The 15,717-nt window shown below is 47.1% G+C and overlaps 1 protein-coding gene across 13 annotated transcripts in view; it reads right to left on the bottom strand.

The window, feature by feature from the left end:
• hlk (hulk) overlaps positions 1 to 15,251 on the bottom strand; it is an 82,483-nt gene extending 67,232 nt beyond the window's left edge. For all 13 annotated transcript variants that reach the window (XM_071692927.1, XM_071692926.1, XM_071692930.1 and 10 more), the window contains exon 1: positions 14,873 to 15,251. In XM_071692927.1, coding sequence (XP_071549028.1) covers positions 14,873 to 15,035 — 163 coding nt within the window. In that variant the 5' untranslated portion in view covers positions 15,036 to 15,251. The remainder of the gene's footprint in view (positions 1 to 14,872) is intronic.
• Positions 15,252 to 15,717: the final 466 nt, after the last annotated feature.

Genomic DNA, 15,717 nt, shown 5'->3' with positions numbered 1-15,717 from the left:
TATCGTCACACTTATTCTTTTTTTTTACGACAAAAAAATAGGAAAACGTAAATCTTCATAACAATATCAATATCTACGACAGTTACCGGCCTAGATATATAAGGTTTTCTATGAAATATCCATTATAAATATTCAGTATATTCAGTTACCACTTTATTCCCAGGATGATGAAAGAAGACGTGGTCGGGTGCCTCATGTACCCTGCTGACCGGAGGAACATACTTGCCCTTGAAAAATATCAAGTACTGAGGAACTGCACCAGTGCTTTTGTAAATAAACCCATCAGTCCACTGCCAACAATTTGATGTTTTATTGAAGAATTCATTCTAAAAGTCAGGTGGACTCATAGGGATATATATATATATATATATATATATATATATATATATATATATATATATATATATATATATATATATATATATATATATATATATGAGTGTGTGTATGTATGTATGTATGTATGTATGTATGTATGTATGTATGTATGTATGTGTGAGAGGTTAAATCGCAAGTGAAAAGTCCCTTTTGGCGAGGTTGTAGGTTGTATCATTAGGAGTACATTCTCGTCAAAGAACTGACTCTACAGGAGTCCACATTACCCTGCTACTGGGAGTAGCGCAGCTCTGGGCTGCAAGACCTCTGAAAAAAACGTCCTTACGTGATAAGGAATATCATATATATATATATATATATATATATATATATATATATATACACACAAAACTGTGGAAGAAGAATAATTCCCCCAAGCATTGGAATCAAGGGCAGCCAAGGACACAAGCAACACCTCACACTGCGCCGCACCGCTCATCCTGCACACACACACACACACACACACACACACACCACTGCTCAACCACACCCGCTAAATCCGGAGGAAAGTCAATAATATTCTGACAAGCGAGCAAGAGCAAAAGTATTTGTTGCTTTGAGACCCTCTCTCTTGCCGAAGCAAGTCCTGAAGCCGCAAAAAAAAAAAGAAAGTACGTTCTTGAGCCAGTTCATAAATTCCACCTCTCTTGTTTTTTTCCTCTCCGTGTTCTGGTCTGCTGTTGAACTGGGTAAAGGTCTTATAGCTCTTCTCCTCCTTTACATGGGATCTCAGTATACTCAAGCGTCTCGATCATGGAAAATCCATAAGGATTTCAGTCTCCTAACGTCCTTATATCTACGCAGAAGAAAAAAAAAAATGAACATCGTCAGCCCGAACCTTTACCATCGAATGCTAAGGAAGGAAATTTTTGTCGAATGTAAGTGAAATACTGCAAGCTTTCAGAGCCTGTTAATCCGAGTGCTTTACTGCCAGCGATGCGGTCTGCACATACCATCTGGTCCTGGCTCCACCCGAGGCTTGGGCAACCGGGTACAAGTTTCGGATAACTGACCTTCTGCACCTAACCCATCCTGGGTGGACATCAAGTAAAGATAATCTGATCCCAGGTGAAACCTCTTAGGCACGACGGAACGACCCTTAAGGGTCGGGTAAAAGGCCTGGCCATAGTAGTAAAGGGTCGTGCCGTTGTGCTCAAGGTTAACGTTAATATCTACGTACACAATGTTACCCTGATGCACAGACCTGGCGACCCCGAGACAATGGGATCTGAGACGATGGGGACCCGGCAGTCAGCCAGACATGATCCTCTGCACCACACAGGGAAAAAACAGCGAAGAGCAGGACCGTGAAAACTATATATATATATATATATATATATATATATATATATATATATATATATATATATATATATATATATATATATATATCATATTTCCTGTATGGGTTCGAATCCTGAACGTGGTAGCCGGCCCACAGTCAGCCTAGATGTTCATTCTCCCCTTAAGGCTGATCGATAAAATGGGTACCTTTCTCTCTACATGTAATGTTTATGTATAATTACCTTAGGACCATTTTTTATGAAAAGGTCCCAGTTTGACCCATGACTTTTCTAAAGACTCCTGCAGCCTTAGGCAGCAAGAAAATATAGACTCCTCTGGAGTGAGAAGCAAATGCATGCAAGTTCTTAAATAAGACAAGAGTTCACGTTTAATCATCCAAATAAATGACCCTCGATAAGCGACAGAGGCATTTCTTTTCCCTTAATCTAGCCTATCTGAAGGCATAACACACGATTCTGAGGCACGGCAGTGAGTTCTCGCTCCCCTACCACGCATTGCGGACGCTTTCATGGAATGCTCATACGAAGACAAGGACAATTGCAGATATTCGGAGAATTCTTAGAGCTGCACCGACACAAGAGCCACAAAAGACGACAACTGGAAAGCTGCGGATCTCTGGGAACCACCAGCCCAGATGGACGGCTGCCAAGAGATACAGCTGTCACCAGCTGAACATAAGTCCATCTGTACCTATAAGGATCACTGCCACCAGCTGAATCACATGACACTACCGACACACCATCTCAACTAGAGAAGACCACTGACTGGCACCAGCTGAGAAGATAACATTGTCACCAGCTGAACCACACAGGACCACCAAGTCATACAGAACCACCCACCATCACAAGCAGACTAAATGGAGCACCACGAACGTGTCAATACATCGAACTCAACTATACATCGAACTCGAACCGACGTCCTACAGCACGGAGACATCAAGAACCCCGTCCGCAAACTGGACTAGATAAACTGATGTAAGACACTAACCTTCCGGAACACCAAGATGCACTGGTCCAAGTGTGCCACCTGGACACTGGGACCATCTGGACCGCTAAGCACCATCATATGTATTGACACTAACCAAGTCCCCATCACCAGCTGAGGCTGCGCCCATAGGTTTCCCACGGATAAAAAATACTGTGTCAAAAGAGCTGAATTATGCCCATGTTGCGGTGGCCATCTGGTGCCTGAGTCATGCAAGAAGTTTGGCCAGGCCTCTCGCACTCTCCCTCAATCTCTTGCGCGCACACACACACACACACACGCCTACTTGGCCAGCAGGAGTAGCGTCACAAGCCGGCTGTAAACTGGCCCTCTTCTGCAGCCAGCTGGCTACTGTGTGTGATCATTACTTGTTTGTCACGAGGAGAGGGTTTTACACTGCTGTTGCCCTTAACATTGTACACTGTCCTTATTCCTGGTTGTACTTACACACACACACACACACACACACACACACACACACACACACACACACACACACACCAGCCTAAGCCAGGTACCCGTTTACCAACTAGCCCCTAAGTGAGGATGAACACATGAGTTAGGTGTGGCGCGAATACCGTTCCCAGGATTCGAACCCGGGTTGGTCCATGCTGACTCACAGTCAGTAACGCTATCCACTACAGCACGGAGACCTGTGAATGTGTGTGTGTGTGTGTGTGTGTGTGTGTGTGTGTGTGTGTGTGTGTGTGTGTGTGTGTGTGTGTTGGCCAGGAGACAACAACCCATTCAAGGTCGGGTGATACGACCCCCAGCGGCACGACTCTCGTGACGACCTCTCTTCCTGAGGCACTAGTCTTCCTCCATCACTTACCATCTACTAAACCCCCTTTCTCTAGGTGGCTCGTCTGACAAGACCAAGGTCAGTGATCTTCCCCCTGATCAGAGACAAACCGACATCAAAATAACTTTCGGACGATTACTTTCAGCCGAAGTAGGCTGCCGGAACCCCTCTCAAAATAGTCTAGTGCAAATACTTTGGGAGGAGCACCTTGGTGCACAAGGACAAGAGGAGAGGACGATTACACCGCCTCCCGGGTCTCGAGCGCAATCCCAAGAATTTGCGGCTCATGACTTTGCATCTATCTGTGCCATCTACTGGCCCCGGGATACCTCATACCTCCTCGTTCTTCATTCTTATGTAAGACAGTGCGATCCTTAAGCAAGACGATGCTACGATCCTCGACCACGACGGTACGATCCCCGAGCACGACGGTACGACCCCCGAGCACGATTGTGCGATCCTTAAGCAAGACGCTGCTACGATACTCGACCACGACGGTACGATCCTTAAGCAAGACGCTGCTACGATCCTCGACCACGACGGTACGAACCTCGGAGCACGACGGTACGATCCCCGAGCACGATTGTACGATCCTTAAGCAAGACGGTATGATCCTAGAGCACGACGGTATGGCCCTTGGGTACGCTGGCCAGGTCATCACACCCGAGGGTCATAACTATTTCATGAGCATAACTGCAGTATGCAGGCCAGTGGCAGGTAAAGGTATGAACGACAATGAAAGGGACCAATACTAATATAACCTCACTTACATGACGTGGGTCCGCCGGATACCAGCGACTTTATCTCTCGTGTCGTGTTTCTATTTCTGACAGTGTGATTCAGGTGCCATATGTAGATACTTATAAGTTTACACCACACACACACACACACACACACACACACACACACACACAGACATACCATAATGAGACAGTACGGGGAGGAGGTCTAGAGAGTAGAGGTAAAAAAAAAAAAGACACGAGCAATATCCTGAAAGGGTCTTGACCCAAACAAGGTGCAGAGTCTTCACAAAATTTCACCATATGTGCTGAAGACGTGCGCGTGCTGTTACACCGAATGAACTGACGAACAGAGTGCCAAGGGTAACGTCAATGGGGCAACGTCATACCTTTCTTTTAAGAAAGGAGAACGAGAAACAAGCGTTGATCTACAGACCGATCTCCGTGACGCGTGTGGTCTGAAAGGTACATAAAAAGATAATCGGACAACTAATGGAGCACTCCCATCTCCAGGAGAAATTATTTAAGTGGGAGACAATGTGGTTTCAGGGAAAGGACGTCATGCGTAACAAACCTCTCAGATTTCTACGAGAGAGTGAGCTCTGTCTTAGACGAAAGAGACGGCTGGCTGGCTGGCTGTATTGTTTGTACCTGGACTGCCAGAAAGCATCTGACACTGAGTGAACAGCATGGGAGACTGACTGAGAAGCTGAAGCATGAAGCAGGATGATGCCTTTAAATGGAAAGAAGATGATACTGCCTCAAGCCTCGGGAGCACTACTGTGGAGGCCATCGCTAAGCAGAGCAAACATATCAACACATATATTGAGTAATGTATGCCTCTAAATGTACGAGTATTACGTCATACCTCCTGCTTTCAATACTTGGATGAACTAGTGACAGGTCTATGAATACGGCACGCCAATTAATGACACTAGTAAGATCTATGAATACGGCACGCCAATTAATGACACTAGTAAGATCTATGAATACGGCACGCCAATTAAATGACGCTAGTAAGATCTATGAATACGGCACGCCAATTAAATGACACTAGTAAGATCTATGAATATGGCAGGCCAATTAATGACACTAGTAAGATCTATGAATATGGCAGGCCAATGAATGACACTAGTAAGATCTATGAATATGGCAGGCCAATGAATGACGCTAGTAAGATCTACGAATACGGCACGCCAATTAAATGACGCTAGTAAGATCTATGAATACGGCACGCCAATTAAATGACGCTAGTAAGATCTATCAATACGGCACGCCAATGAATGACAGTCATAATAAGGCGGCACTTCAGTGATACCATTTTAATATAGATCGTGACTCTGGTGCTGAAGAACCCATCAAGAGATGGGACCATCAACAGCCTCCAAGTACTGGAGAGTAAGCGTTTGGTGCATGACGAAAACATCGATCTATATGGCGCTGGGCAGCATGGCGGAGCATCGGAAGGTAAATATATATATATATATATATGTTATGAACAGGTGCCCTATGGCTGGCTGACACATGGGGAAGGTGGCGTGCGTACCCAAAAGGGTGCGTAAGGTCTCCTGTCACCTGCTTGATGACGCCCCCAGAATGCAAAACAAGTTGCCAGATGGGCGCAAAGTGCGCTTCGCACCCACTAACGTACATGCACGGCCGATAAAGCGACATCTATTTCGGTGGCACAGCTGACAAATGTAAGAGACCGCATGACGTAGGCAAGACCCAGGATGAGTTCCTCTCCTGTGTTGTTATAATCATTTAAATTCTACTGATGTTTAACATAGTTTCCCCCCCTATCCAAAGTGACCGACAAGGCAAGGGTAAGACACGCCACAGTCATGTCTCTCTAAGGTGAAAAGAAGATAAGGGAGAGGAGGAAGATATTAATCAGAACTGATCAGGGATTTGTAGATCTGACTCTTAATGTCTGAAATATTTTTAGGGCGAAATAGACAACAGAAGAGAGAAAATGCAACAGGTTCGCAGTTCAGGGAAAGCAGGTATCATAATACGGTCAATCCTCGTGTAGATGGTCTCCATAAAAAAAATTACAGGAAGCAGCAGCGAAACGCGTGCCATTAGTTGAGCCTTAGCGGATGGGATACATGCAAACACACACACACACACACATTATATATAGAATTATTTCATGTATATAGGTGTGTGTGTGTGTGTGTGTGTGTGTGTGTGTGTGTGTGTGTGTGTGTGTGTGTGTGTGTGTGTGTGCGTGTGGCGGGAAGACTGAAAATCCTCCCCTCCTCCATTATCACTTCCGAAAAGTAGGGAACAGAAGGAGGAGGAAGTCATGGGGGAGTATCACCCTCCTCGAAAAGACTTGGTTCCTCCCGCTGCCTCGCAAGGGCGGGACAAGAGCAAAGCTCGTTCAAGAAGGATAATGCAGCCGACCAGGGGCGTACGTCGTCGTGCACGGCTCTCCACCACCGTAAATATAACCCATCACCCGCACCGGCTTCCCGTAACGTCATGGAAACTTTCATGTAAAAGAGAGAGAAAGAGAGAAAAAAAAAATCGTCTCCTCTGACGCCAAGTAACCCTTTATCATTTCCCGCGGGGAGAGAGAGAGAGAGAGAGAGAGAGAGAGAGAGAGAGAGAGAGAGAGAGAGAGAGAGAGAGAGAGAGAGAGAGAGAGAGAGAGAGAGAGAGACCAAGGCGCTGAAAATAACGTTGCTGACGTATGGAAAGTCCACGGCGGAGGAATGGGAGGCTGGCATTTCCACCCCTACCCCCACACGTCGCTCCTGTCATACGCCCAAGTCCCACAGAAGACCAGCGAATCAATGTACTCGTGTATCACTCGGGTCGTGTGAATCGTGAACTTAAAACATGTGAATCACATACCCAACTCTCACTCGGGACACGTGAATCGTTGTTGCAAGAAACGTGTCTCACGGTTGGTGCTCGAAACCGTGGTCGCCTTCAGCCTAGCTTGAAGCCAGAGAGTTGTGGCTAGTGCAAAAGAGACTGCAAGGTTCACTCAGAGCCTGGCGACGCTTGTGAATGATGCTGTCAACCTGGCTCATGCACGACGTAGGTGCTAGTCTGTGGTGCGTCTCTGCCTGCTATGGTGACGGAGGGTGTGGACCCCTTGGGAAGGTGGCGAGGGCGTCAGAAGACGTACCGTGGGGGTCATAGCCATGACTGGTACAGTACAGTACCGTGCGAGGCTGTACCCTCGTCCCCGCCTCACTTCTCCTCTTAATACTATCCCCCCAAAACCATCGCCAGAAGCGATTACCCCCACACTATATTTAGAGGTTTCTGCTCTGAAAAAAAAAAGAAATAAAGTTCTTTTGTTATTCTGTCTGAAAATATCGCGGAATATAAATAAACTGTGTGAGTGAAGTCAGGTGGCCTCGACCTGCACTCGTCATGTGAGCCTCGTATCACATGACACCTGACTGCTTTATCGTTGGACACGTCTCAATCGTTTGACTTTGATGACAAATGGTCCGAGTCACATCTAAATGTCTCATTATGTATGTAGAGTGATGCAAAGCAATATATATATATATATATATATATATATATATATATATATATATATATAGAGAGAGAGAGAGAGAGAGAGAGAGAGAGAGAGAGAGAGAGAGAGAGAGAGAGAGAGAGAGAATTTTTTTTTCATACTATTCGCCATTTCCCGCGATAGCGAGGTAGCGTTAAGAACAGAGGACTGGGCCTTTGAGGGAATACCCTCACCTGGCCCCCTTCTCTGTTCCTTCTTTTGGAAAATTAAAAAAAAAAAAACGAGAGGGGAGGATTTCCAGCCTCCGCTCCCTTCCCTTTTAGTCGCCTTCTACGACACGCAGGGAATACGTGGGAAGTATTCTTATATATATATATATATATATATATATATATGGACTCCCGTGGTGTAGCGGTTAGCGTTCGTGACCGTGAAGCATTCACGGGCCGCCTTAGTTCGAGCGCCATACAGGTTCGAGTCCTGGCTGCGGCAGTACGGTCCACAGTCAACCCACCTGTTCATCCACCCCTTCGGGTTGGTCGATAAAATGGGTACCTGGCGCAGGCTAGGGTAAATATATGTGTGCCATGATTACAGGCCCTCAGCTGCCCGTGCCGTCTAACATCCAAAAAGGGCAGCAGCTAGGAGGGATGTCTGTCTAATCCCTACGTGGTGAAGGCAAGGATGAAAGTCTGTAGATATTTTAGGAAAAGAGGAAATGACATATGGTTACGAAATGGGGGAAAAAAGAGGCTTGTGTGAAGGGACACCCAGAAGGAGTGAGTAGAAGGATACCATCCTAAACTCGCTCTAAAGGAGTTTATCCACAATCTTCCTACTTCGAAGCAGCAACAGCAGCAGCAGCCTTAACGAAGGTGTTCCAGTAGTAGTATACAAACACCTCTCCCGACCGGAGCTCTCTCCGTTGGCTAGCCAGTCGGACTGAAAGGTCCGCCAGTACTCACTTGCCCTACTAAACATCCCCTGCAAGGTGGCTCTTAGCCAAGCCATTCCCTATATATATATATCTCTCTCTTCAACTGACACTGGGGATATACTCATGCGGCTGAAATAAAATCTTATTTTCATTTTCATTCAGTCAGTGAACTATGATACATAACAAAATGCAAATGTGTTTCTTGTGTCGATTACTTGAGGAAGTAGGGAATGCGAACGCCATACGTTAATGTCAACATCATTTATCAGGTGCAATGTGTTAGTTCTGAGAAGCGACTGTGAAACAGCTGGGAGGGTGTTAAGGGGTCAGGACCCGCATTGGAACCCTACTCCTACGGTACAGCCACCTGCCTGTTACTCTGCCCTCCATTCCACCAGACATACACCCCCCATTATGAAATACGCTCGCGAGGCATGGGACAGACATACGTGTTTCCTACACGCTCTACCAACACTCAACTCCCACAAGACAACAGATTCAACTCTATGGCTCAGGAAGAAAATAATCCGCTTTTCATATTCTTCTTTCTGTTTTGACAGTATTTACTGAAACTGGTATTTCTCTGACATTTAGTCCCTGTTTGGTACACACGAGTAGGATTCCTTTCCCCTGGAATCTACTTGACGTAGGATTCCAAGATTCACTTGTTCTATAGCCTTCCTTCCTAGGATTCCTATGCTCTATAACTCTCATGATATAGGATTCCAAGGATTCCCTTGATCTAGTATCCTTCTGACGCAAAATTCTCGGAATCTGTGTAATAAAGACTTCTTGGTGCGCAATTTAAAGGACTTCTTTCCTCTATACTAACGTGAACGAGGTCTCCCTAACACAAGCCTTTTGCGTGACAGTACGACCACTGAGCACGACAACACAACCGCTGAGCACAATGGTAATAACCTTCAAAGCACGAATGAGACTCTGTCCATTTAACACACAGGCACGACCGCATGGAGATGACATTATGAACCCTACAGTTCGAAGGTACGATCCAAAAACTGTTGCATCAACCTGATCTGTTCCTTAATATCTCAAAGGGCGTCTCAGTAATCCCCAAGTCGGAGCTTTATCCCTAACAGCCTCGTAGTTGGTACTCAAACTGCCTGTTGCAGGCCCCTGACATGTTGTCTTGCTGTCTGATCACCTTGGTGGATTTAGATGCTTGTCATAGCTGAGGAAGAGGCCATGGTGTCAATGCTGGGGTCAGTATACAAAGTACCCCAGCAATAAGAGAGCACTATCACTTATCTTCTTTTTTTTTTTAACATCTTTGCTTCTTCTTGATTATCCCATTACCTGTTCAACCCAGGTTCTCACTTGTGTCCTCTCCTCACGCCTCCTTTCTCGTGTCCTTTCTCAGCCTTTTTCATGCCCTAAATCGGTCGGACCCCTCTTCCATCATCAGTTCCCTTTCTCTGAAACACGTCCTTCCTCTGTGACGTCTCTCTCCTTACGCTACACCAAGTAAGCACAACCAGACTCCTTAAATACGATGATCTTTGAAGGGACTCGAAGTTGTCGTTCAGGAGGGAGCGTCGGGTCGTCGTATTTAGGGGATTAACCATCAAAGAAAAGAAAAGAGGGAAACCCCACGCGTGGGAGGGGTAGAGAGGGAAGGGTGGGGAGTGGCCATACTTAGCAGAAGAACCAGAAGGAGGCCGGGTGGACTGTCACTCTGGGACCAGCAACACTCACGAGTGGCTACACCGTTATATTCAAACGTCAGCGCCTTATGTCTATGGGCAGTCGTCGATGTTCTGATGCAAGAGCCTGAGAACTGTTATATTCCCTCCCAGTGTACACAGTGCCAACACACACATACACACACACACACACACACACACACACACACACACACACACACACACAGTGGTTAGCGTCGCTGACCATGATTCATGTACGGGTCCGCCCGAGTTCGACTCCCTGGCGCAACAGTCGGCCCACAGAATATCCCAGCTGTTCATCCTCCTCTCAAGGCTGGTTGATAAATGGGTACCTGGCATAGGCTTGTGTGTGTGTGTGTGTGTGTGTGTGTGTGTGTGTGTGTGTGTGTGTGTGTGCGTGTGTGTGTGTGTGTGTGTGTGTGTGTGTGTGTGTGTGTGTGTGTACAAGGCTGAGACGGGTCAACATGAGCGCAAAACTTTTCCCATAACACGAACAGTAAACATCCTTGCCACAAGCAACGCTCCCAGAAGGATGACTCTTTAGGATCGAACTCCTGCGTTATACTCGCTATACTTCCCTCCGACTCCTCTGCTTTACTTGCCACACTTCACTTAAGTAAAGAAAAAAACTAGCATTTCACGCGCCAAAGATCCACTGGTTTATTAATTTCTGTGTCACATTTGTTTACAATATGACTTGCCAGCCAATACTGTGGTCATGATTCACGTCCCGGGTTGGTATCCACTCCCCCCTAACCCCCTGACCACGTCAACACCACATACAGCATTTGCCTAAAACGCACAGGTGTTCCTTCCTGCCTTAGCCAGAGCGCAAACCCTTGACTACGATGGTTTATGCCATGCATTAGAAACATGACAGTGTAGCACCTTGGAGGAAACCGGGGACTCATACCGTCTTTATATTTTTTTTCTTCTCTTTTCCTAACTTTCTCGACATCACCGCACTCCTGCGAAACCTCCAACAACCCCCTCCCAAACCCCTCATGGCCTACAACCCCGTCGTTTCATCCACAGTAATCAGGATGAATTTATCCACAGCTTTAATCGCAGCCTCCTGAGCCTCGACCTATATCCCATGGCTTAAGCGTGAACCGTTCCATCTCGGCCAAGCAGTGGTGGTTCCTCGTTGTTTCGTACAGTGGAGACCTGGGACCTGGGCTACGTGTGAGTGCCGGCCAGCCTATTGGCCTGCCTGCCAGCCAACACCTCATAAGACACATTCACTGTCGAATGACAGTCATCTACCATACGGGCTTCGTTACACTTCTCAAAAACTTAATCACACAAGACGGACGCCATCGAAGCATGGATATTACCGACCAGATAATTGAGGCAGATGTGAGCATTCTTCATGGGGAAAGAAAGGATGATAATCTTATATCTCATAAACTATATACTTCTGGGAAAGTGAGAGGATCCATTACTATCATTAGCATATTGCAAGTCCCCTTTTTATGGGCACCTACAGTTTCGGGATTGCAGTCCGTGTGAGAGAAGGATAACGCAGGCTCCTTTGGAGGGCGGGAAGGACCTCGACGAAGCAAGACTTCTTTCCGCCCGCTAATGCTGAAGCGACGTCTCGCTCGCCGTGTTAGGACCTGCAGACGGAATCCAGGAACCTCGCATTAGAATCTAATGTGCGTGTGTGTATCTATGTTCTTGTGGCAGACATCTCTCGAAGCGAGTGCTAATCCCTGGCTAGATGGAGGTGACAACATTAGATTCTGGTAACGAGCGATAACTGGCAGGTGACACTGTGACCAATAAATATATTAAGGTTGTCAAACGCTTTGCCTCAGAAGAACTCCCCGGGATCTTGTTAAGCCTCTTGAGCACGATGGTCCGATAACTGAGCACGACTATACTATACTTGAGCACGAAGGTACGACCCTAGGGTGTGAAGGTGCTATACCCAACACGAAGGTACTATAATTGATCGAGATGGTACGATACTTGAGCCTGACGGTACAATACTGAGTCACGGCAACTCGACCCATGGGTATGATGGCCTGGGTCTTTCACCTGACAATTGGAGGTCCTCCTAATTGTACCCTTTCGAACTAGTACCCCTTGCAGGCCACAAGCTGTGGTCTACTACCTTCAGGTGTCATCTGCTGTGGTCGTGTTGTACTGCATCTCTTCGTATCATCCTCTTCTCCTGTACGTATTTCCCTTGTCCTGCAACCTGCCGCTCTGCACTCCCTTCTCTCCCCTTCCACCATTATGTCCCTTCGCCTCCGCTGTCACTCGGGCGTAGCTAAAGACCACCTTGGAGGAAGGGTGAACGTCGCGTTCCTCTGCCCAACGTACGGTGGTCAGTACACAAGCAAGGCTCATCCCTTCACCATCTGCTTCAAACGTCTACCTCAAGCTGTAACTTAAACGTGCCTGCTCTCGATCCTTTACAGAACAGTTGACAATGATCGACCGTCAAAATGGACACGCTTCCAAGGTCTTTCATGAGGCGTTGTGAGGAATGGTGTGTTCGTAAGATTAATCACCTGTTTCTTCCCTGAAGTTTATGGCCCAATTTGTTATATTTTTTGGGATCGTGTCATCTAGTCCCTTTCTAACAATCTATCAAAGTCATTGTACACTGCAGATTAATTTTAGAACCCTTGGAGTTACCTACACTGCTAACTTCCGGTGTGGTGTTCTAAGGAACAAGGGTGTGGTACACTAAAGAACAACAGGTGTGTGGTACACTGAAAAACAAGAAACAGGTGTGTGATACTCTGAAAAACAAGAAACAGGTGTGTGATACTCTGAAGAACAAGAAACAGGTGTGTGATACTCTGAAGAACAAGAAACAGGTGTGTGATACACTTAAGAACAAGAAATAGGTGTGTGGTACACTGAAAAACAAGGGACAGGTGTGTGATACTCTGAAGAACAAGAAACAGGTGTGTGATACACTGAAAAACAAGGAACAGGTGTGTGGTACACTGAAGAACAACAAGTGTGATACTCTGAGAACAAGAAACAGGTGTGTGATACACTGAAGAACAAGGGACAGGTGTGTGGTACACTGAAAAACAATGATCAGGTATATGGTACACTAAAGAACACGGGACAGGTGTGTGGTACAGTAAAGATTAAGGAACAGGTGTGATATACTGAAGATCAAACAGACGTACGGTATACTAACGATCAAGGAACAAGTATGTAGAGGCAACAGTGTGTAGTGTACAGTGGAAGACCAGATAACAGACCAGGTGGTCCATAACGGTTATCTGCAGTAACGTCCTAAAAATAGTGGCAGGAACAGGACAGCAAACCAAACTGTACCTCTCTAACCACCTCTACCTCCAGCTCAACCGCCGGGCAGAAAAAGAAAAAAAAAATCATGCAGCATGGGGCATCTGGCTATCTCACCCCAGTCTCAGAGGTGAGGCCGGGGTAAAGCTGGGTTTACGTGGGGCCGGGCTGGGGTTGAGGTGCGCTGGCGAGGCCGCTACACCTCGAGTTGCCAGGACAACACCCTGCCGCCGAACCTAGGAAAATATGTGGCCTTGAGGCTCACCCCGCGGGCAGCCTGTCTTCTGGTACGCTGTGCACCGACTATAATAGTTCATTACGACACCACCCACCGCACCATTGGATCGTGGGGGGGCTCCTTGGTCCTGTCTCTCTCTCTCTCATGGTGTACACCCTAACTTGTAGGTCAAGGGTCCGTGACTTCAACCTCACCTGATCTCGGGGGAATTAATCGGGCTCACCTATACCGTGCTTGCTGGCCAAGCGTGCGGGGAATGCTCACGAGGCAGCCAACAAAGCGCCCGGACAAATAACTCTGCTACAGACTCCGCTTGCCCTCCCGGGATGCGATGGGACAAGAAGGCAGGGTTAATGATGTACATACACGTCCAATAAAACGAAGCAAGAACACGAATTCCTAACGTGAGGACACGCGAGCTTCTATGGTCCGTGTGCTAACGCTGACAAAGCACGGACCGTGACGAGTCTACAAGAACTTTAAAGTAAGATGAAGGGCCCGTGCCAGCCGAAGTCCTGGTGAGTCTAAGACCATCAATCGCTCTCGTTAAAAGCACGCCCTTCCTGAGACTCGACGGTAAACACAGAGCGATTGAATGTCTGTAGGGCGTGTGGGATAACATGAGGCAAGGACAAGGAAGTCTGATGTTCTCTTGAGCTCTAAATAAATCAGGGGTTACTCCGGTTTCACCTAGTACAGAAATGGCACAAGATTATAAGGACAAGGCCAAAGACTCGCTGAGAACCTTCTCGCTCAAGGGTTCATTTTTCTAGTCCTGCATGCAGTGCAGCCTCGAAGCTGCAGGAGCCCCTTGATAGTAATCGTAATACACAGGTAAACGAGTTCCCAGTAATAACTCTTCCTTTAAAAAAAAACTGGCTTTGACATAAAACTGGCAGCCTGGAACTAATGTGACTCAAAACCTACAGCATACTTACCCCAGAAGAGCCCGGAGAGAACCCCCGGCAGGCAGGTCACACTAGGAGCACAGCACTTCACACTACACACTGACCGGTGCACCAATCACGGACACTTACACCAATACACTGCCACGTAATCATTCTCAGCCACCAGATTTTCCAGCTGTTTAGCATTTATATCCTCGATAACGTCGGCCTTGGCATTGTGGGCGAGAGTCTGGCCGGCTAGCAGCAGCACGAGGCCCACAGCCAGCAGCGACCCCGTCAGTAGTCGCATCATCCTGATATAGTTCTGCACCTACGAGAGTCAAGTCCCTTTCGCCCCTCCTCGGCAGGTCCTGGAGGAGAGGCTTCAAAAAGATGACGGATCCTTCCGAGTGAGTGTCGAAAGCGGTGTCCCCAGGAGGCGACAATCACACTGCTGGGGTCGAGAGCCCTGGGCTGTCAGCGGGGGGCGGAACTGGGGTCCTGCCGGCACCGACCGCCTCTGGGGTCTAAAATAACCGCGGGGTAGGTGCCCGTCAAATGCCCCGCGCGCGTGAACACCTTTGCCAAAGTTTCCAACAGCTTCGTTGTCATTCGAAACTTACAGCGCTAATAATTCATATCTTACATCCTATGAGACTACGATAGTATATGAAACTTCATCCAACAGGCGAATCACTCAAATGCTCCTCACTTCCATAGAAGAGTTCCCATAGGCGAATCGGATGTGATAATCATCTTTAAAAAACACGCGGTCTCCATTAGTGTTGTGCCGGAGGTGACACGGTGTTTTGGCCATGGCAGAAGTGGTGGATGTGACGCCTCGAGGGGGGAGGGAGGAATCTATCCCTCAAGTAGGCGCTCGAAAATACTCATGGACAATTCTTATAACGTCCCGCAGGTCAACCGCTCACCCTCCATCACCCATGATAGACACTGCTGTCTAGTCAGCTTATAAGAAACATACTATTCAGTTT

Source organism: Panulirus ornatus, chromosome 55 (genome assembly GCF_036320965.1).
Source record: "Panulirus ornatus isolate Po-2019 chromosome 55, ASM3632096v1, whole genome shotgun sequence".
NCBI lineage: Eukaryota > Metazoa > Arthropoda > Malacostraca > Decapoda > Palinuridae > Panulirus > Panulirus ornatus.
This window is presented reverse-complemented; position numbering and strand designations above follow the sequence as displayed.